The following is a 22,766-nucleotide window of genomic DNA, read 5'->3' on the forward strand; positions in this document are numbered from 1 at the left end:
ATACAATTAAAATAATTTAATTTCGCATTAATATAAAAAATAAAACGTTATAATATAAGAACCATACTGTATAGTATAATAACTATTAATCAATTATATTATAAATGTATTATAAATGTATTATAATTAATTTATTTTTTATTATAAAACAGTATATTAAAAAAATAAAACAATTTCAATCAATTTGTTATGATATTTTTTGTATCGTCAATTTGTGCGATTTTATTAATACCAATTCTAGAATTGTTAACTTTCAGTAATTTTGTGTATGTTTCTTTGATATTTTCAATTTCACAATTCATTAGATCGACTACTGTGATTTTTTCAAATACAATTTCTTTGACTTGTATATAAGCGAAAAAAAAATTATTTAAACTCCCAAGATGTAAACGGATTTCCACTATTTTTCTTTCTGGTTGATGAAAATAGTCATCACTCACTGACAAACTTGTGATTTGATTTTTTTAAATGTTTGCCAACTCCTTTTGGTGTTACTATATAAATAGTTTTGTATTTGTTATTAAAAGAGACTTCTTTAGCATCGAACTCTATGATTTGTTTGTTATTTTGAATAACAATAAATTTTGTGTATTTTGTAGCACCGCATTGTTTCACTCTATAGGACTTAGATATATCCAAATCAATGAAGAATATATTGTTGTACTTTCTATTATCATGTACAACAAAAACACCATAATTTTCAATTGAAACTTCTTTATAATTTTTTCATTAAAAATAAGACTCTCGAGTTTACAAGTTATTGCAACAAATTGTTCCAAATTGTTTTTTGACATCTCCAGAGTTCCGCACACTGTATTTAATATTAATTTAATTATGTTTTTGAGTAACACAAAATTATTTAATTTAACATGAGTGAAAACGAGTTCTTTGATGGTTTCAAACTCAAAATAATTTGCAGAGATTTCCGTCAAAATATCATCATTAAATCCTCCATCTAAGTTTTTAGTCTGTCCAACATCACAAATACACAAATTTTGAGTCAAATTAGAGTTTATATACTTCTTCACCAATTCAGTGTTTTCTGCTTTATTTGCAATGACATGAAACACATCTTTTTCTTCACAATTACAACTTCTAATTTTTTGCGAAATCACATTAAAATTTTGGGTTTCTTAAGACAAAATGTGAAAAAGATGTTCACATTTTGTGTGAGTCTTTTGACTGTATCAAAATAGAAAAGTGTGGTGTTAGTATTTGTTAAACGATAGTTGTCTATATTAACAATAAAAATGAAACAGGTCTTACTTCTGGATGTAAAATTGACTCAACAATAATATCTAGAAATTGTACTAAAAATACAACACGATTTTTTTAAGTGATTTGTGCGATAAAATGCTCTGACTCATTTCTTTGTTGAATGAATTAAAGTAAAAGGTGTTTATAGAAAGCTGCCTTAAATTGTAATAAATATATAAAAGTGATATATTTTGTACTAAAAGAAACAACTGAAAAGATTCTATTTTCAACATTTTGATCTTAATTGAAAAAAGTATAAAAATAAATTCGATTATTAATTTATTTTGATCTTTGCTAAATTGTATAACAGTTAATATTTAAAAAATTGAAATTTGTTTATATTATTAACACTATGTGTCTTGTTTAACAACAAAAACAAATTGTGTGACTGATATAAATATATATTTAAAATATATGTATATGACGGTTTGTGTGTTTTAAATAAATGGTGTTGTTTTTATTAAAGTTTTTAAAATTTGGATATTAATATAATAATAATAAGATTTCAAAATAAAAAAGTTTCATTTATTGAACAATTTACACCAATTAAATATTTAAACTAAAACTCTTATTTTTATGATGAGTTGTTTTAAGTTGTCTTCCCAAAGTTTAGTAGATCAATATTTTAATATTAATGACCACCTCTATCAATATAAAACAGCACAACAAACACATCCAAAGGAACTTGACGAATTTTTGCTTTTTGAAAAATTCAAATTGTTTACAGCTCAACTCAAACAAAACGAAGTTGACTTTGGCAACTCCAATGGCTCTTCAATTGATGGAAATATAAGTTTGGCACATTTTCAAAATTTTCAAGCTGAAAGTCGACCAGATTTCGACTTTTTTGAAAATGTCGAAAAAGTTGAAAATGATAGAAAAATTGTCGATAAATCGATTTCAAAAAGTGTAGATGTTTATATCACAATAGAAGAAGGGTATTGTGGGTGTGACAAAGTGGTGAGTGTGATCACAAATGACAACACTGAAGAAGTGTTTATCGTTAAAATACGACGTGGAATTCGAGACGGAGAAGTCATTACAACACCTCAAATGACTTTTGTTGTGCATTATTTAAAACATCAATTTTTGTCGAGACGTGGAGACGATTTGGTTGTCAACAAAGAAGTTTTTATGAGTGTTGGAGTGAGACATCCATTGTCTTCTCTAGTTTTTGTAAGTAAAGATAAAAACGAATTATTGAAGTTAAAAGGATTTACTGACAATGGCAAAACCGTGTTAAGCGAAGTAACTTGAATGATTTTTGTTTCAATATATAAAAATATTAATTTGTTTATTTAATTTTAATCATAATAAATTGAGTGCAGTAAAACCTCTCAATGTTGTGGGTTTCATATTAAAAGACGTTTCAACTAATAAAAATTAAAAACACTTATCAAGGGGAAAAGAAAAAATAATATCATAACAACGATTGAGGGGTTCTATTTTTTTGTTTTATCTACTAATCAGAGGTTTTACTGAAATTATTGAAGATTTTTAAAAAAAAGAAAAGATAGTGTATTGAATATCGAATCAAAAAATATCAAATAAGTTTATTTTTGAAGAAGATCATTAACACCTTGAGATTTATTTCGAAAAGAAATATCCATAACAATGTAGTATAGTGATTAAAAACTAATTATTAATACAAATATCCAAATATTAATGTATTCCTATATATTATATATTATATTTTATTATTATATTATTAATATTTAAATTATTAAATGGCCATTCAAAATCAATTCATTTTCTTTCAAAAATTGGTCACAATTTCTCCCCCATAGCATACACGACTACTCTAGTAATAATAATCTTCTTCTTTTCAATTATTTCGGTCTTACTTTCATTGACCCCGACCCCAAACGTTCGACTTCCCTTCATCATTCCGACTCTCTTTCTCCCAATAAAAAGTGTTCCTTCATCAACGTCAAAAGTCTTTGGACTTCCCTTCAGTGCAATTTCCATTGTGATTCCTTTCTTCTTGTTCAACACGACTTTACGAGGTGTATCACCACCGTCTTCTGTCATTACAAAGATGAATCCCTTTTTATCGCTGACGTGTAAATTATCAGGTCCAACTTTTTCAAAGAAACAAAACCCAAAGCGAGTGGTGCTGTCCACGTCCGCGACGACGATGAACCCGTTGCACTTTGCAAGTTCCTTTGCGATGAAACAAGACCCCGGCGAGATCGGATCGACAGTCGAGTCAAAGGCAACTTGCCCGATTTCTCTCTTTGTCCATTTGTGAAGGGAGTCTTGTTCTTTGGCACTTAAAAAGTCTGTAGACAGCACTGAATGGGTCGACAGCTTTTCACTCTTTTTCTTCTCTTTCTTGTCGTTTTTGTCTTCTGGTGGTGATGAAGACGACTCGGTTGATTTTTTTGAATCGTTTTCTGAATAAAGCTCCTCCTCACTGGTTTGACTTGAAGAAAGTTTTAAATTATTTTTGGGCTTGACAATTTGCGTTCGAATCAGTTTTGTCGTCGTGTCCATTTTATTTTCTTTGGCTTTGCCGTCTTTTTTCACTTTTTTTAATGTCGGCGTTTTTTTAATATGCGCGGCGTCAGACTTAATCAGCGGTTTCGACTGTTTGAGTGTCGGTTGGAAACTTTTTGGTGTCATCTGTGTTAAAACGACATCTTCATTATCATCTTCTAAAATATCACATGTGGTTTCAGTGATTTGTGAGGAGTGAAGTTCTTCTTCTTCTGTACACTCGTGTTTCACAGTGACAAGACTTTTTGAAAATTCAGTTGAGTGGCGTGAGATGGTTTTCCGCGCTATTTTCTCAATAAGAGGAGATGTCATCTTTGAGAGTAGTTCTTTCTCTCGTTCGGCAAATTCGTTGAGAAGTTGTGTCTTCCTAAATGTGTTTTTTGAGAGCTCTTGGTCACATCTAAATTTTTCTTTTTCTATTATTCGTTGAAGCGTTTGGTTCTGATAATTCTGTATACTTGTAAATTCAGAGTCACACTGTTTTTTGACTGATTTTAATAAGGAGACAAAATCAAGTAACGTAGATAGAACCTTTGATATTTCTTTCAAAAAGTCTTTGCAGATCTGTTCACTCACTTTCGACTTATCAAACGCGTCGTTTAATGCAGATATTTCCTCGTTGAGTTTGTCGGTAGTAAAACTTGATACAACGATAAGTTTCGGTGTTTTTTGGTGAAGGGACATTGCGTTTTTGAGGGTTATAAATGAAGTGTCAATGTTCGGTGTGAGTGTTGATAAAAATGTATAAGCGTCCACTTCCTCAATCTCCATTGGTGTGTTTGAATTCCGCCATAAAAATCAGAAAATACAAAATGTAAAGAAAACAATAAATTCCTGAGTATTAATTTGATAAAAATTGTAGGGTTTCTACTTTCGTATTTATTAACCATTTTTTTTAAAAATTCCAAATAACTAAAAATTTCTATAACACTTAAAAAAGTTAATATTAAGTTTTATATATTAAATACATTTATAATCGGACTTCTTGTATTAGTTTAAAGTTTTTTTTTTAATAATATGAAAGTTTATAAGAGAATAACAAGGTATAAAAAACAGCGATTTTATGTTTCGACTTCTTGATTATGAGTATATCAATAAAAACATGTAATTAATGATGAAGTTACTTATTGTATAAATAACAATTCAGTTTTTGAATTATAATAAAAACAGGAATTAATTGAAATATATAATATTATCATTGTTTTGTAATGATCAACATCTTGAACTCTTTATAAATGATAAAATAAATTAAACATCAAGAATGTTTGAAATATAATATTGACTAATAAAATTAACATCAAATTTATAATAACACGTTAATAATATTACCTACTGAAACATTAAGTTTTGGGTTTTGTTTATTTCAACTTTGAACAATAAATGTCACAAATTATTATATTATTTACATTATTTTCACTTGTTAAACAAAGCATATTTATTACAAAAATGATAATAATTTTTCTTCATCATTAAACATATTAAAACTATACTTTATAAATAATTGTATTATAAATTATTGTTTCCACCTATGATAAAATATAAAACAAAGTTTACTTTAAAATTTCAGTTGTTTGAATTAAAACTTACAGTATGACAAGTTTGACTTAAACGACAAGTTTGGGTTAAATGGTAAAAATTATAATTTAATTATAATAAAAATTTGAACTATAACCAGAACTAATTAATTGCTTTTTTATTATCAAGTTTATATAAAAAATTGAATAATTAAAAGCAAGCCAAAAACCCAAACACACAACATAAAGAATAAGAAAGCAATGAAAAAAGTAAAGATAATTAAAAACTATCACACGATCATGATCATCACCAACATTTTAATGTGATCACAAACAATAAAGTTTTATCAAAATTTGTCAAATAAAGTAACCATAACATTTCAAATTCAATTATAAATACAGTCTAATTTCCCTAGAGTGTGTAATTATTTTTGTTTTTCTCTATTATTTGAACATTTCTTAAGAACAAACCAAAAACAAGATAGACATGCTCTTTAAAGAGTGGGTCCACTTTTTATTGGCCAAAATCAAGCGATGATTCTTAATAAATCACACTCTTGGGAGGTTTGGCAGTTTTTCCTTGCGTTGAATTCGTTTTTATGGATATTATTATTTAATTAAGTTAAAAGCAGTATTCTTCCATCGCGATAGGAAATACTGCTGATTTATCATATTAAAATAAATATAAAGTAACACAAACGTTTCCGAATGAGGCGGCACATGTTTTGGCGCGTTTGAACTCAACGAGACAAACACGTTAAAACATATAAAACAATACTTAACATGTGTTTTGGTTTTATTTTTCAAGATCAGAGTGTAACATAAAACAATAGAATTAATAATAATTTAAATACTATTCAATTTAACCATTATATTTTTTTCTAGTTTAACCCACTGTTTACTATAATAATTGGTTTTTAAACCATTAACATGGACCATTTAAGTCAAACTATTCCATTTAAGGCAAACTTGTCTAACTGTAGTTGTTTTGATATCCAACGTCAATTTCCAACATTAAAATAATTAAAACAACGATTAACAATTATAAATATTTTGATCTTAACAAAATGTATATCAAAATAATATGATAGACTCGTTAAAAACAAATTTACAATTACACCATCGATTAAATCAAACTGGTATAGTAAATATATAATATAAATAAACTATTCTCCAAATATTATTTGGTGTGTTATTGGATTTGTTATATAACGACAAACAGTATGATACATTCAAAAAAGTGCCATTCGCCAATAAAAGAAAACTTAAATTCTTTTCCACTCTAACTTTTTTAATGATTCGAACCAATTAAAAAATATTAAAAATTTTTTAAAAAAATTTCCCATCACCCACGAAAACTTGAAATCGATTAAAAAAATTTCGCGATGATGGACATGAAAATAGCGAATCGGTACAAACTGGTCAAGAAGCTCGGCAGTGGGTCCTTTGGTGATATCTACTTAGGTGTGAACACATTTAATGAAGACGAGGAGGTAGCGATCAAGATGGAGTCGACGAAAGCTCGATGCCCACAGCTTCGGTATGAGTACAATTTGTATAAGATTCTCATGGAGAATGGGGAGACTGGAACCAAGAGTGTAGGGATACCTACAGTGAAGTGGTGGGGTATGCAAGATGAGTGGAATTTGATGGTGATGGAGTTACTTGGTCCTTCCTTAGAGGACTTATTTACGTATTGTGGGAGGAAGTTTACACTGAAGACAACACTGATGTTGGCGGACCAGTGTATTAAAAGAATCCAAGAGGTCCACGACCGGTTTTTTATTCACAGAGATATCAAGCCGGACAACTTTGTGATGGGGATGAAGGAGATGTCGAACACGGTGTATGTCATTGATTTTGGATTATCGAAGAAATATAGAGATAATAAGACGATGAAACACATCAAATATGCTGAAGAAAAGGCTTTTGTGGGAACAGTCCGTTACGCCTCTATTAATAATCACAAAGGAAGAGAACAAAGTCGACGAGACGATTTGGAGGCACTCGGATATATGTTCGTCTACTTCATGAAGGGGAGTTTGCCGTGGCAAGGAATCAAAGGCAAAAAGGGGGATAAGAATGCACTTGTGTTGCAGAAGAAAGAGAACACGCCATTGAGTGAGTTGTGTGAAGGATTACCTGAGGAGTTTGCAACTTATTTGGACACGTGCAAAAAACTGAGCTTTGACCAAACGCCGGACTATTTACAACTGCGTATGTTGTTCTGGAAAATAGCGAAGAGAGAGGGAATCGTGTTTGATGGCAAATTCGACTGGACTGGGTTTAAAGGACAGAAGAGTGAAGACAGACCACCCGAAGTTGTTACTGCTGTCGAGAAAAATGACTCAGTCGATAGCAGAAGTGGTAGTGGAAGTAAGGCGGGAAGTAAAAGCAGAAGTCAGAGCCTAAGTGGGTCTGTCGAATAAATTCAAATTTTGTTGTGTTTTCTTGGTGTGGTAGAATTAAGTAAACTCATGTTTTATCGGTTGATAAAGTGCATAATTTAAATGTAAAATGAATGGTATTGGTAATGTTATTGCCGATAAAACTAGATGTTTTGATAATGTTATTTAATTTTAACGGAACAAAAAAAAAACATAGAACTCAATTTTATATCAGAAACTCCACTTTGTGTTCCGATAAAATCAAACTAGAATTACAAAAATGTTATGAGAATAAATTAATTAACACAAAACAGAATTAAAATTAAAAACAAAATTACAGTCTTATAAATTATTCTGTAATTTTAGTTTTATAATAATAAAGAAATTTTTGAATGGAAAACTGATAATGAAGTCAAACTTGAAATGATGGCTGACCAAAATTATAGTGTTCTCCCGCCACCTGAATACCAACAACAAGTTTACTCAAATCAAACATTACCAGCAACATATCCACAACAACCACAATATAATGGATATTCACAACAGCCATATATACAACAACAAAATAACACACAACAACAGTATCCCCCACAACCAAGTTACTACCAACAAACACCACAATACGTGCAACCAACGGTAAACCAACCCCTGATGATGGCACAACCTACGTACTGCCAAACACCAAGTGGTGTTGATGAGAAGAGGGCAACCAATCTGGTCTTCCTCATGTTTGGACTTGGTTTCTTATTACTCTTCCCATGGCTCGTTGCTTTCATCATCTCAAGAAAAACTAAAAACAAAGCAGTCAATGTCGTTGGGTGGATTTCATTCGGACTATTCGCAACGTGCTTTATATTACTCACTATGATCCCCGTGTTCGTGACTTTATAAATCATTCATTTAAAAAAGTAGAGTTGTTGATTTTGTGTTGTTTTATAATAATATTTATGTCACTCTTTTAAATTGATGGTGATATAATAACAATCACTTGTTATAAAAATTGATATTTAATTAAATAATAAGTTATTTGAAATTGAATTAACATTAAATAGACTTGTTATACAACTGTTTTTTATTGTCGTATAACTGAAAGATTATATTTCATTTTTTAATATTATTTGATCATTATAAATATCAAATAGAAGGTGATCATTATTTTTATTAAAATCATCAAAAATATATCGTTAAACTATGTATTCAGTTATTGATAATCAAATACTGACATATTATCAAAAAGAAACACAGTCAATATTATGTTTTCATTCTAATACCAAATATTGTTGTTCAATTCATTTTTGTTGTATATTTTAAACAATTAAAAGTAAAGGTGACATTCAAGAATTTCATATTTTCTTTATTATTATTCAAATGAATGAATAAAAATCTACTTGCAAACTCAAATTTGAGTTATTTATTATATAACAAATGAATAATATAAATACAATTGACTTTAGTAATTTTTTTTATTGTAAATATAATTAGATAATAATAATTAATTATAGTATTTGTCTTAAATTAGAAATAGCACTGATACTTATTATTTGGCATCTGAACACAACATGAATATAACAACTCAAGATGAATAAAATGAATTTAGACTTATTAATTCAACGAATAACTTGGTGAGCAAAAATTGAATGAATTAAATAAAAGACGAATGCACTGTATTGTGTAAGACCAACCCAGACTTCTGTCTTTTGGATTACAACAACACTACACACACATTGTACATGATCTACGTTCCTGATGACTAGGAATTTGAGCTTCTGTATATACATCCAAACACCACAATACAATCTGACACTCACTGGTAAGAAATACAACAGTGTTGTTACTCATTATGTGACGACGTGGCAACTCACCCCGCGACATTGGCTGACTGACGCTTTAAACCAACTTGCAACATTTTTGCATGTTGAGAAGACACTGCTGCAGACACTCTCAAAGGACATCTCCTACCAGAAGAAGCAGCTCTCAGACCGCCTTGACAAGTGGCGAGCGGGGATTAGAAGAACTTCACAAGTTGTCTTTTTGTTTGACACAGAAGTTGCTTACAACAACTTGAAGGCAGACATCATCGAGTCGTTTCTCCACAGCAAAGAACTTGGTTTTGTTATTACTACTGTGGATGACAATCCATATCACTGGCTGATCGATTTCAATAACTTTGACACAACAACACACATTGGGAGGAATATGAACACTTGATGGAGTTGTCCCTGTTAGACTCTGTGAAGTTGGATCTTCAGTTCTCGTTTACTATGTTTCCAGTCATCCCACCAAAGTAAAAATTTGTCTTATCAAAACTCAATTCAACAGCTACTTACTCGATAACTGCGCTGCAATGGAGCGAGTTCTATTTGCAAAGGAAATGGTCAAATTTGGTGATATCGACACAGACGGGTTCTTCTGTTGGCATGGCAGCACTGATGTTGCCATCAATGGGATCTGTATGGAGGGGTTCGACACAAAATGGCGATGTGAGCAGGCTCTGGGTGTTGGCGAGTACTTTGTTGCTGACCCATCCATCTCTGTCAGTTATTTCCAAGGGGACTCACACCTCATATTGGCTAATGTCCTCAGACCTTCCGATAAAAGTCTGTTCATCGAACAAAGCATGTGTTATGTTGTAAATAATCCATTCAATTGGGAGTACTCATACTGCCTCCCACTCCTCGCCATCACTTTCGGTAATAAGCAACCAGTCAACTTTTTCGCTGAGTCTTATTATGTTGGTTAAAATAGTATAGTAAAATATAGTAAATTGTATGAAATTATAATTATTAATTATAATATAGTAAATTATAGTAAATTATAGTAAATTATAGTAAATTATAGTAAATTATAGTATATTATAGTATATTATAGTATATTATAGTATATTATAGTATGTTATAGTAAATTATAGTAAATTAACATTAAGAAGTGACTTGTGAATTACAAGAAGAGATTCTTGATGTTGTCTTTGACAGTCCCGGTGTACTCTCCCTTTTTCTGCCCATCGACAAAGGAGATGAAAGTTGGCATCTTTTCTATGTCATAGTGTTGGCAGACATCTCGTACTTTGTCGACATCAACAGCAACAAAGAAGAGATTGGGGAGCTCCTTCTCGAGGTCGTTGTAGTATTGAGTAGTCGCATTGCACGCACCGCACCACGTCGCATAGAATTTGACAGCAACTTGTTTGTGTTCTTTGAGAACGGCGTTGAACTCAGCAAGTGAAGTGATTTGTTTCATTTGGTGACTGAGTTTGTTGTAATGTTTATATAGTAATATTAATATGTGGACGTTTTTGTGTGTTTTGATTGGTCGTATCAATTTTTAATTCTGTTTTCTGGAACAAAAAACGAGAAAAGAATTGTACTGGTAACTCAAAAGATCACAAAAACTGTGAAATAGCAAATGTGAATGAAAGTAATTCATTTCCATTTGTTGGTTTTGTGGAGATCATACTAGTTCTTATTAGTTTATATACTACATTTTTCATAACAGAAGTACAATGGAGATTAATTAATATAACTAGTATATAACCATCATTATGAAATAGTTTTTTAATAGTTTTGTTTTATTCTATAAATTAATATGGTTATTATAGTTGTTTGTAACAAGTGTCGAAGTGCTAGTTCCAGTGTAATTAACTCTTAAAATAGTTACGATATAAATACGATGTGATTTGTTTTGTTCAAAATGTTGTATAAATGTTATTAGATTTGCAATGAGTTGAATTATTATTATGTATAGTTTTTTAATTGATTATAATATATTAAATATAGAACAGCAAGACAACATACTTGTTGATCATCTACACATGTGACACCATTTAAAACAATCAAAAAAATAACAGAACACAACAAATCAGTTATTAAGATGAAGCAGTTGATGTGGATGGTGATGCACCAGCATGGGATGCAATAGATGGTCCCATTGATGTGAATGGCTCGTAGATGTAAGACGACCCAGAGTTGTCTTGGTAGCAGTGATGGAGGAAATAATTTTCCCTTCTGGCTGATGTTCCAGCACATTTTTCGTTGTTGTACCACCTTTTGATGGTGTGTACACCATCGGTGACTTGTCTGAAAGACTCTCTGTGGTGTTTGATGCAACCAACTGGGATGTACAGTGTTTCTGGGAGTGCAAGATGTTCGGCAAGACATCTGTCACTGTTGTAGTAATAAGTCTTTGATGTTGAGAACACTGGCAATCTTTCTCTCACAATAAAGCCAGATGTCAGTGTAGTGTCGTGTGTGAGTGTTGTGCATGAGTCGCCTGTGTGTTTGTGTGCAGTCTTCCAGTCACGAGAGAGTGTGTACTTGTAGTAGTGTTGTCTTCCTTTGTAACACCTATCAACAAGTGATGCGTGGAATTCTACTGTTAAATCGCTTGACATGATGTAGAGACCATGTGCATTGAGTGCAAACAGCAAAAGTGTCAAAAGAAGCATTGTACAAATGTTGGACTTGTTTGGTTTGTTTGCTTTTAAGTTTGACAGCACTTCGTGTGGTTTGCTGTTTGTTTTGGATGAACCAATTTCGATTGGTCACTTGCAGTGCTGTTGCCGCGGGTTCATCGTTTTCAAAGTCAACAACATGCAACAATTTTGTTTCAAGTGTAAAATTTGAAAATAACAAAGAAAAACATGAAATGGCAGTCCATCACTTTTTGTGCGAAAAATGAAATTGTTTTGTTGTTGTTGGTTCATTCTTTCAACAAATGTTGTTAAAATAACAAACGAAGACAAATAGCAACATAACATAATTCATCAAGAAGGTTGAGAGGGCAATTTGCATTGAATCGAAAACATTGAGACATGCAATATCACCAAAATAGAACGAATAACATTTCAATTTGTCAAGTCAACAATAACAACAAATGGATTTGTGTTTTGTGTTTATTAAATGTTGTATCAAAGATTTATAATATTCAAATATTAACAAAGAACTTGACATTGACCAATCAGATGAAGATTCTTGTTGATGTGTTACGAATGTTGAGAAAATATTTCAGCACAACATTTGTGGCTTCATCTCTTATCAATGAAATATGTGAATGTTGTGTGAGAGGTCATGGTGATATTGTGTTGCGGGTTGTAAAGCAGAAGATGCGAGGTACCAATGACAACAGAGTGAAAGCACTTCTCCTTTCACATTACATTGCAACACAAACAAACTACAAACTGTTCAAACACATCAAAGTGTCAAAATGGAAGTTGTGTGAATGTGAAAAGAACACAACATTTGCAATGGAAAGCAAAGAAGTGCAGTGTTTGTACACAATTTACTCACAATATGTTGTGCACTTCCACGAGTTTAATAGCAATTATAACGATTATTTAAACAACTTGAAAATAACACAAAACAACACAACTAACAAAGTTGATATTCACGCAGACAGAAATGAAGATGTTAACATGTTTAATGTAATGAGAAAAAGTGCAATGCGGCTGTTCTCAATTTGTGATTTCTTCATGACCACATTTGTAGAAGGGAAGTCAACCAACACGTTTTTGAAAATTGCCGTGTCGATGTGTTATCGTGATATGAAACGTCTTTTACAAGTTGTATCAAAGAGTATTACAAATGAAAACAGAATTTCAAATGACAACACAAAAGACAATGATAAAACATTTGGAGTTGAATACATGAGATGTCGAATGTATTGGATCACACAACAGCTTTCAATAGAAGGTGTTGGAATTGTTTTGAAGACAACACAAACACAAAAAGTGAAATCAAAACAATTCAAAGTTCACTTGAGAAAAACAAACAACAAAAAGCACATCAAACGGGGGTTTCCAAGATGAAGTCAAAGTTGTTATATGTTATATTATAATTTATTATTATGTTCTATCAAAGATGAAAAATAACACAATTAGTATAATAATTCAAAATGAAAGTTTTGCATCATTGAAATGAAAAATATAAAAAGTTTTTAATAATTTAATAAAATTATTATAATTTATTATAAAATTTATTATAAAATTATTAAAATATAAAAATGAACCAATGATTTATTTACATTTATATACTATTATATATACTATAAAAATATTATACTATCTAATAAATCTAAACTTGAATTAATAAATAAATCAATAAAATAAAACAAATAAAATAGATGGGGTGTGACGAATACATCAATGTGTATGTCCGCGACTTTGAGAAGACAGCTGCAAACGTGACACTTCTTGAAAATGCACTGAGTGAGCTGTGTGTTCACCGCAGTTGTGTAGTTTTGATGACGCATGGCGCTGTTTTTACAACGACTCTGAGTGACCTTCAAACGATCATGACAGCGCCAACACTTCAAGTCTTCACGATGTGTCCATTGTATAGAAGTGTCCATCGCAGTGCATTGGAGTACATTATATTCACCAATTGTGTACTCACAAAGGAGATAGTTGATTACTTCATGCAGTTCAGTGTTGTTGTGAGTAGTCTTGCCAACGCGTCGTTTAGTGTTCTTCTTGACAAACGGCTTTCCGCACAGGTGCAACGTCGTTGTAATGATTTATTTGTCACTCCTCCACAATTTCGAAGTGAACAGATCGGATTTGGTCTTCGTGTTGTTCTTCCACAAGTTGCCATCACACGAGAGTTGTTCGACTATTTTGCGTCATTTGGGTGTGTCGTCAGTTTTCATGAAAAAGTCGCAATTAAACACAACAGGCGAGTTCTTCATGTTGCGTACAACACGAGAAGTGATGCTGAGAGGTGTTACAGCTGTCTGTCTGTCAGCAATGTGTTTGGTGAAAGGTGTCCCGTCACGGCAAGTCGGGTGTATATAGTAGAGAGTGACTTGAAGGAGGTGTGTGAGTCTGCCATCACCAGTGAGTTGCTGTGTGCATTTCCAAAGGAGTGGCGACTCGATGACATCAATGGCGAAATTTTCAGTGTTTTTGCACAGAACATCCGAACACCATCATTTCTTGAGAAACTGCGAAAAACACGAATTTTTGTGAATTGCGAGAAGGAAGAGATCTTTGGCATTGTCGACTTCTTGAACGCAAAAAACAACACAAAGTCGTCAAAAAACAGTTCAACTGCAACGAGTGAAGATAACACAAAGTATGAGAAGTACAACACAATGCAAATAGTCGTCAATATGAAGAATGGCGTCAATGTCGTTGGATTTGGAAATGCAGCAAAAGTGTATGTCGTCGCAGACTTCGAACAAATTGTGCTTGAAACAACATTCAACCAAATTTTATTCACAAAATTCCACGAAAACAGATTCATGGCACTCGCTTTCAAAAAATCAAAGAAAATCAAAGCACAAGACGACAAGACTGTCTATGTCGGCAATGTCAAAGATAACGACAACGGTGCTGCCGTTGCTGAAGCACTCGGTCACTTTGGGAGAATCATGACACTCAACGTCGTCAACAGAAAAGACAACTCTAAAATCGCCTTTGTCGGTTTTTACAATAAAGAAGACGCACAAAAGGCAATCGACAAAAACAGACTCCAAAATGGTTTGTTTGTTGCACCTAAGAAATAATTTCGTGTTGGTATTGTTATTTTTAATGTTGTATTTTAATGGTATCATTGTAATCAAACAACTGTTAATTTAAACCGGTTCTATTGTTTTAATGTCATTTACTGATGTATCTATTTACCAAACACCATCTTCCCGTTTACTTAAATAGAGCATACTATATCAAATCACAATTTTACTATTAATTTAATTATTCTATTTATAAAACGTGTTTTGTGTTGATCTTTCTCAATAATCAGAAAATCCAATTCAATGAAAACAATCAAATGCACTGTTCTTGGCGATGGTGGTGTTGGAAAGACATCTCTAATTGTCACATACACAACAGATGTATTCCCAGATGAATATATACCAACATGCATTATTGACTTCAGTAAAATAGTCTTAATTGAAAAGACACCTGTCGATTTAAAGTTGTGTGACTTTGCAAAGTATACAGACTATGACAGAATAAACCGACTCATATATCAAAATACAGACGTGTTTGTACTGTGCTTTTCGTTGGTATCACACACATCACTCGACAACATAGTCACAAAGTGGAAACCAGAAGTTGCTTACAACTTCCCAAACGTGCCATGTCTGCTTGTTGGTACAAAACTTGATTTAAAATATGACAAGAACACCATCAACAAACTCACTACAAAAGCAACACATGTAATAACAACAGAAGAAGGGTTGGATGCTGCAAAAAGTATTGGAGCTTACAGATACATTGAATGCTCTGCTTTGAGTCAAGTAAACTTGGAAAATGTGTTTAATGAAGCAATCAAAATAGTCTTGGCTCAAAAAAGTAACAACTAAAAATATAAAACAATAAACAATCAATGTTTTGTTGTTTGAATTATTTTATTATTTTGTAAATCACTGTTAAACTATTTTAGAGTGAGTTTATCAAAAAGTTGTTTTTTCAAAATGATGATATTGGTCAACTTTAATGATTTACTCGACAATACTAAATAATACAGAAATGTGTATTATTCAGCGCCTTTTATAGTATCGAATCTTTCTAATAGAAATTCATTTTAAAAATCATACGTCTAAATTTTTATTTAAATATTATAATTATAGAAGTTATAAATAAACTGTAGTTTAAAAGTCTGTATTTATTTTTTATTTTTATTAAAAAAAATAATCGAAAGTACAGACTTAACTTTATAAAATACCAATACCGTTCAATAATTATCGTACGATAACAGGAATATATCGTAATATCAGCAAGTTTTTTCAAAATAAACTTTATCTGGTTTTTTGTTTTGATGACAACTTGATACTATACAACACCCTTTGTTATTTTGATGTTTTAATTTAGTTGTTACAAAACAAACTATTTTATATAATTTTCAGTTATTTTATCAACACAGTTTATAAACTTATTTTTTAATTGTTTTGATAAAAAATATTATTTGAATTATATTTTTAAAATTTATAAACAAATCAAAAACAAAAATTAAAATAATTGTTTGTAAGTCTGATTGTTTAAATAAAGAAACACATCCACCAATACAATTCGCCTTCAATTTGTTTAACTCATTAAAATTAAAGTTAATTAAACATAAAAAACAACAATCTTGAAAACAATTTTTGGCACATTTCAACATATGTGTAATTAATATTAACAATACTCAAACTGATGCAATTTTAAAACACGTCTTCCCAATAAAAGTGACTGTTTTGGGCATTATAACTGATTTCAAAGAATTACAATTTTCAAAACATGAGGTTCCAATTGACTCCAATTTCTCATCCATTTCAATTTTAACAAGATTGTAACAGTTTTTAAAACATGATTTGTTCAAACATATAAGACCAACTGGAAGAACAATAGATGTAAGTGAATTACAATTATTAAAAGAGTAATCGTTGATTTTCGAAACACAGCTTGGAATTTCAATTTTACTTAAAGAACAACAATTCATAAAAACGCCACTGTCGATAACTTTAACATTAATAGGCAAACCTTCGTTATTTAAAGTGGTGCAACATGCAAAAAATGATGTCCGATAGACGTCACACAATCTGGTATTTTAAAGTTGACGAGAGACGAACAATTCTCAAAACATGACGGGCAAAGTTCAACAACACATTGTGGAATATCAATACATGATAATTGTGAGCATGATCCAAATATTCCATTATTTATTTTTGTTAATGTATTTGACAATGTGACGTTATGAAGAGCTCTACAACCATAAAAGCAATTATTATCAATATAATCTAAATTCGTTAAAAATTAAAATTGAAGTTAACATACTACTTATTGGAAAGCACCCAAATCCAATCGAATTGACGTTTTGAGGAATACAAAAGGAAAGAAGTGAAGTGCATTTCCAAAACGTTTCTTGATCGATAACTTTAATTTGTGCTTCTTTATCAATTTCAATTATTGAGAGTGTAAAACAATTGTAAAAACACAGTTTCCCAATATTTGTAATACTTTTGGGGATCTTAATTTCTGAAAGTGAAAAACAGTACCCAAAACAGAATTCTCCAAAAGATTTTGTTGTATCTGGCAATACAACCGATGAGAGTGATGTACAATACGAAAAAATAATGTGATGGTAATGAGTATACAAGAGGATGTATTGTTACATTATTTTAACGATGAATAGTATGCAAAACAATTAACACTTATTCAAGTTAATCGTAATGGAATATCTATCATGTTTATTTTGTTGCATTCTGAAAAACATTTTCACAAAAAACAAATTGTAGGTGGAACTGTGAACAATTCATCACCAAATTTGATTCGATCATCTATTGTATAACAAACATTTTTAAATACAACTTCTATATTACGTATTTTTTGTGTTTTTTTATAAGAAACTTGGAACCTTATAACAACCCTAAAGAACTTTTTTGTTGGTGTCTGTTCTTTGTTTAGAACAGCAAAAAATCATCTTTTTCCAACCATATATTGAGTGTCTTGATATTTGGAAAGTGTTTGATTGTTGTTTTATTAACAGGAATTGGATTACAATGAAATATTTGTAACGTCCTATTGAATTTTTTGCAAACCATTTTGACATTGTAAAAGTCATTCATCGATTCAAAACATTGTGATATTATTATCAAATGGAATTTATCAATCATAATTATATTCTTTTGGTTATCAGATTTTCTTATTTTATATGATCAGAGAGTTGATTTATTTCAGAATAATATGATTAAAAACATCACTTATTAAAACAAAATAATTTGAATGTCTATCATTTTTTATTTCATCCACAATTAATTGATACATTATGATTCACAAATTTATATTGATATTTTAACATTTTTAATTTTTTCAATGTTTTGTGTATCCAATTAATTATATTAACATTTAAAATAACGCTTTTATATTTGTTTTGGTTTGTTTTTACAGGGATATTAATTTAAATTTTGATGATTTTCCTTTTTGGCTTGTGTATTGTTTATGCATATAATATTAACTCTTTAAAAAACGGAAATTTATTTAATAAACTCGTTTTTTCCCGTTTTTTACACCACTTGAATTTTGTTCAATGTTATTTAAAGTGTTAACCAATTAATTATGTCAAAGTGTTAATAGTATAACTATTAGACAATCTAAATTATAATTAGTGCATAATAATTATTGTAGTAAATTATTTTTTTATACAATTACAAAAAATAAAGTTTAACTAAAATAAAAATTAGTTGTTTAGATGACTAGATTATTATTTGAAAGATATAACAACCTTATTGTTATTGGATTTTGAAGCGTACGTTTCTACTTCATCTATGACAGTGTCTCCTCTTTTGCATCTCAAACAAATTGAACTGTTTTTGAAATATAACATGCCATCATTATTATTGAATTCAACGTTTCTAAATAAATAAAACACATTCTTTTCCAATTGTAGAAATTTGCTTTTTGCATAATCCACAACCAATTTGACTGATTCATCTTTGAATTCAAGATCTATAACCAATGCATGTTTGTGGAAATACGGCGAATATGGATAATCAATCACACGTTTAATTATTCCGCCAATAATTAAAATGGGGGTAAGTGGAAGTGTATTGGATGACGGTTTCAATATATATTCATAATACCATTCCAACTCGGGCAGCTGCGAAATATTTCCATTAATTATGATAATTAAATAAAACATATGAACATTTAAATATCCATTTTCAATGTAATTAGCATATAAATTCCAGTCATGCTGCTTAATTACATATTGATTTACAACTGCATAACAACCTTTGTATTTTGTGATAACAAATTCATTGGTTTCAATCATGGAGTTTTCATCCGGAAGAGTCTCGCCAAAGAACAAAACTGGTAAAAACCCGACATGTGCCATAAACATACAGTCTTGCAGAACCCACTTGATCGAACAAATTATAAATCGGAATTTGTATTGGTACCTTGGTAAACACGTGATGTTAAACATCTCATCATTTTGCTCAAATACACCAAACGACATTTTGATTTTTGTTAGATTTAATTGTTAAAATCGTTATTAAATACATCATGACATACTTCATTCATTTGAATTAATTATAGTAATCATTAATAACATATTTGCTGACCTACTATTAAAAATAAGTCCGTTTGAATACAAAACAAATCTTTTTTTACAAACATTTTGTTTGTTGAGTCATTGTTTCGTCAAAAGAAGTTTCCTTTTTTCTTTTTAAAAACTTTGTTGAAGTTTTTAAAAATTAGATTATACTATTCAGTATTATAATTTATATATATATTTTGTATTGTTGAATTAATAAAGTTACTTTATAGGGTATTTTTAATTTAATTAATATTTCAATGTATAGTATTGTTTACAATTAATTAAACTAAATCAGAGATAGTATTTATTATAAATAATGTAATTATTAATCTTTTATAGTTAAAATCTTTTATTTGATTTTTGTAGATTATTATTTTCACAAACATTAAAATGTTTTTTTAAAATGTTTTATGAATATTCAATTTTCACACATCACAGAATCAAGAATGGCTTACTCTTTCGATATTTTAAGTGTTTTTTTGTCTGAAATACAATTACATGTTATCATCGTGTTCGTTATTATTGACATAAATTGATTAAAAATTATTGTTTTTAATTTTTGATCTTATCTCTAAAACTTATTTTTTTATTTATAAAAAATAGTATTTCATACAAAACAAGACTCTACTTTTTGTTTATTTTTTTAAACTCTTGTTCACTTTAACACTTACAATTATTATAGAAAACAAAATGATGAGTATATAATAAATCAAATGAGTTGTAAAACAATAAAACTCTTTGGTGTAAAACGGGGATCATCCGTCAACTCTTTTGTTTTGCTGTAAAACTATTGGTTTTGCAATAACTTTTATTAATAGCCTTCTTTAAAAAACGTATATCACCTTCAGTTTGGCAACCAAAACTGTACCGAAGACCACTACCAAATCAAAAAAGTGCAAAATTGTATTGAGAATAAAGGAAAAATTCACTTTTAAGATCATTACTACTCTTTCCAGACTTTTTTGTATTCAAAGTACCGTTTCTAACAAGCGGAAATATGTATGAACTATTATTGTCAACATTATTGATATTGCCAGTTAATATGCCCCCGAACTTGTTGTGAATTGTGTCTTCTACCAAAAAACACAAATTGTTACTGTTTTTGAATTATTTATCAGACATGGACGTGTTTTGTGACCAGTCGTTTTTATCCAAATTAAATACACTTATAATCTTAGTTTATATCATTTTCTCAAGACCTTTTTTTATTTTCAAGTAAGATATTTTTATTGTTTCACTTGCTCTTGTTTTTCGTGGTGTTGTTTTTTGAATTTACTAATTTACCCAAGTTTTTTTAAAACATCAGTCATGTTTTTCTTTGGTTGAGCAAATATGCCGATTTCATCTTGGTGTTGTTTTATCTCCAAATCGCATTTTTCTTCAATAAGTGTAGTTCTGAAATTGAATGTTTCATACATCTTCTCATTGTCATTTCGTGAAGAATACAAATTCATCTCACCTTTGATTTTGTTTAATTAATATAGAAATCTTATTAATATATTTTACTATTGTTTTATTAATATATTATATTCTATTGTATTCTATTAAATTTACAAAAAAGTATAGATTAGATGGTAGACTGCAACAGACATAAATCAGTCTTGGACTTTTTTATGTGGAGGGTTGGGAATAACTCACAAAGTCGAGGTACCCGTACTTTAAAACACCCCGTTCCGTAACAGTGTGCTCTAATAGTATGTTATTATAATAATATATTATATTATATTATATTATATTATATTATATTATATTATATTATATTATATTATATTATATTATATTATATTATATTATATTATATTATATTATATTATATTATATTATATTATATTATATTATATTATATTATATTATATTATATTATATTATATTATATTATATTATATTATATTATATTATATTATATTATATTATATTATATTATATTATATATATTATTATATAACGGTGTATAGCCCCCAAATTCAAATGTTCCAAAACTTCATGATGACCCATCTCTCCTGTAAACACAACATCCGCACAACCATTCTTAAACAGTGATCCACCACTGCCACAACAAATCGCCACTGTTTTGACTTTATCGAAATTAGAAAGCTTTGTATATCGCAAAGGTGCGTTCAAAAACTTCTTTGAAACAGCGAGGAGATCATCAAAAGAAATTTTGTCGTCGAATGTGAGAAGTCTGCCTGCGCCAATAGAAATCTTTTGGAATTTACCAGGAGTGATTGGAAGAGTGTGTGGTGGTACTTTTAATGGAGAAGACGGAAGACTTTGTAAAGTAGAAGAAAGCCAATCATTTATTCCACCATTGACCGAGTCGAAAGCGGAATGCGGGGAGTACACACTGATGTGATTCTGAACAAGTTGAATCAACAAATCTTGGCTACGAGTTGATGGATTCACTTTTTAGAAAATTTGAATAATTACTCGACGTGTCGAGAAATTGCTTTGGAAAGTACCGAAGGTGTAATGTTAATATAGAAATAATACAGGTAGAAAGCGTTTTAGTTTCTTAAAAAATCTGTTTTAATTCTTTATAATTCAGTTTATTTCTTTGTCTTTTATTAAAAATTCCAGTTTCAGCTTTTTAAATTCCATTCATTCTTTTTATATTTCCATTTGTGTTTTTAACAATTCCTTTTATTTCATCAATTTCCCACGTTTTCAGGACAATTACACTCATTTTTTGTTATTTCTTTCTATTTCACAAACTTTCTCAAGTGTATTTTTAAAGTTTCTTGTCTCTCAATTTTATTTCTTTTCGTTTCAAATAATCGAAAAAGATCCAACTACAACAAAGATATAATATTTAAACAAAATAATAAATACAAATTCATATGACTCTTGAATATATTGATTCCAGAAAACAATTTGTACGATCTCGGTACATCGAAAACTCTCCCGAACCAAGGGAAGGCACTGTCGCAAATGTGGAACCAACACATCCATTTATACCACCTCTCCAACTTACACACCAAAGAGGAAGACCAAGAACAAGCACCAGAATGACTACTGAAAAGCGACCATATGTGAGGGTCTCCCTCAGTGCCAAAAGAAAATTAATATCCGAATTTAGAATACATGGAGATGACGAGAGC

At 30.1% G+C, this 22,766-nt stretch overlaps 11 protein-coding genes across 11 annotated transcripts; 7 read left to right on the forward strand and 4 right to left on the reverse strand.

Annotated features, from left to right (window-relative positions):
• Positions 1-1,836: 1,836 nt before the first annotated feature.
• On the forward strand, positions 1,837-2,514 carry EIN_239410 (hypothetical protein; the record flags this gene model as incomplete). Its single annotated transcript, XM_004260354.1, has 1 exon — positions 1,837-2,514. The coding sequence occupies one exon, from the start codon at positions 1,837-1,839 to the stop codon at positions 2,512-2,514; it is 678 nt and encodes a 225-aa protein (XP_004260402.1).
• Positions 2,515-3,024: 510 nt separating this feature from the next.
• Positions 3,025-4,527, reverse strand: EIN_239420 (hypothetical protein; the record flags this gene model as incomplete). The annotated part of the gene is made up of 1 exon (XM_004260355.1): positions 3,025-4,527. The coding sequence occupies one exon, from the start codon at positions 4,525-4,527 to the stop codon at positions 3,025-3,027; it is 1,503 nt and encodes a 500-aa protein (XP_004260403.1).
• Positions 4,528-6,655: 2,128 nt separating this feature from the next.
• Positions 6,656-7,699, forward strand: EIN_239430 (casein kinase, putative; the record flags this gene model as incomplete). The annotated part of the gene is made up of 1 exon (XM_004260356.1): positions 6,656-7,699. One exon carries the CDS (start codon positions 6,656-6,658, stop codon positions 7,697-7,699), a length of 1,044 nt encoding a protein of 347 aa, XP_004260404.1.
• A 384-nt stretch (positions 7,700-8,083) lies between these two features.
• Positions 8,084-8,548, forward strand: EIN_239440 (hypothetical protein; the record flags this gene model as incomplete). Its single annotated transcript, XM_004260357.1, has 1 exon — positions 8,084-8,548. One exon carries the CDS (start codon positions 8,084-8,086, stop codon positions 8,546-8,548), a length of 465 nt encoding a protein of 154 aa, XP_004260405.1.
• Positions 8,549-10,001: 1,453 nt separating this feature from the next.
• EIN_239450 (hypothetical protein) lies at positions 10,002-10,397 on the forward strand (the record flags this gene model as incomplete). The annotated part of the gene is made up of 1 exon (XM_004260358.1): positions 10,002-10,397. One exon carries the CDS (start codon positions 10,002-10,004, stop codon positions 10,395-10,397), a length of 396 nt encoding a protein of 131 aa, XP_004260406.1.
• A 1,122-nt stretch (positions 10,398-11,519) lies between these two features.
• Positions 11,520-12,098, reverse strand: EIN_239460 (hypothetical protein; the record flags this gene model as incomplete). Its single annotated transcript, XM_004260359.1, has 1 exon — positions 11,520-12,098. One exon carries the CDS (start codon positions 12,096-12,098, stop codon positions 11,520-11,522), a length of 579 nt encoding a protein of 192 aa, XP_004260407.1.
• Positions 12,099-12,614: 516 nt separating this feature from the next.
• On the forward strand, positions 12,615-13,457 carry EIN_239470 (hypothetical protein; the record flags this gene model as incomplete). Its single annotated transcript, XM_004260360.1, has 1 exon — positions 12,615-13,457. One exon carries the CDS (start codon positions 12,615-12,617, stop codon positions 13,455-13,457), a length of 843 nt encoding a protein of 280 aa, XP_004260408.1.
• Positions 13,458-13,771: 314 nt separating this feature from the next.
• Positions 13,772-15,154, forward strand: EIN_239480 (hypothetical protein; the record flags this gene model as incomplete). Its single annotated transcript, XM_004260361.1, has 1 exon — positions 13,772-15,154. One exon carries the CDS (start codon positions 13,772-13,774, stop codon positions 15,152-15,154), a length of 1,383 nt encoding a protein of 460 aa, XP_004260409.1.
• A 249-nt stretch (positions 15,155-15,403) lies between these two features.
• EIN_239490 (Rho GTPase, putative) lies at positions 15,404-15,955 on the forward strand (the record flags this gene model as incomplete). The annotated part of the gene is made up of 1 exon (XM_004260362.1): positions 15,404-15,955. One exon carries the CDS (start codon positions 15,404-15,406, stop codon positions 15,953-15,955), a length of 552 nt encoding a protein of 183 aa, XP_004260410.1.
• Positions 15,956-16,128: 173 nt separating this feature from the next.
• Positions 16,129-17,070, reverse strand: EIN_239500 (hypothetical protein; the record flags this gene model as incomplete). Its single annotated transcript, XM_004260363.1, has 4 exons — positions 16,129-16,156; positions 16,306-16,388; positions 16,597-16,665; positions 16,783-17,070. The coding sequence occupies 4 exons, from the start codon at positions 17,068-17,070 to the stop codon at positions 16,129-16,131; spliced, it is 468 nt and encodes a 155-aa protein (XP_004260411.1).
• A 4,518-nt stretch (positions 17,071-21,588) lies between these two features.
• EIN_239510 (NGG1-interacting factor, putative) lies at positions 21,589-22,558 on the reverse strand (the record flags this gene model as incomplete). Its single annotated transcript, XM_004260364.1, has 2 exons — positions 21,589-22,046; positions 22,537-22,558. The coding sequence occupies 2 exons, from the start codon at positions 22,556-22,558 to the stop codon at positions 21,589-21,591; spliced, it is 480 nt and encodes a 159-aa protein (XP_004260412.1).
• Positions 22,559-22,766: the final 208 nt, after the last annotated feature.

Source organism: Entamoeba invadens (genome assembly GCF_000330505.1).
Source record: "Entamoeba invadens IP1 unplaced genomic scaffold scaff_1105074724549, whole genome shotgun sequence".
Lineage (NCBI taxonomy): Eukaryota > Evosea > Mastigamoebida > Endamoebidae > Entamoeba > Entamoeba invadens.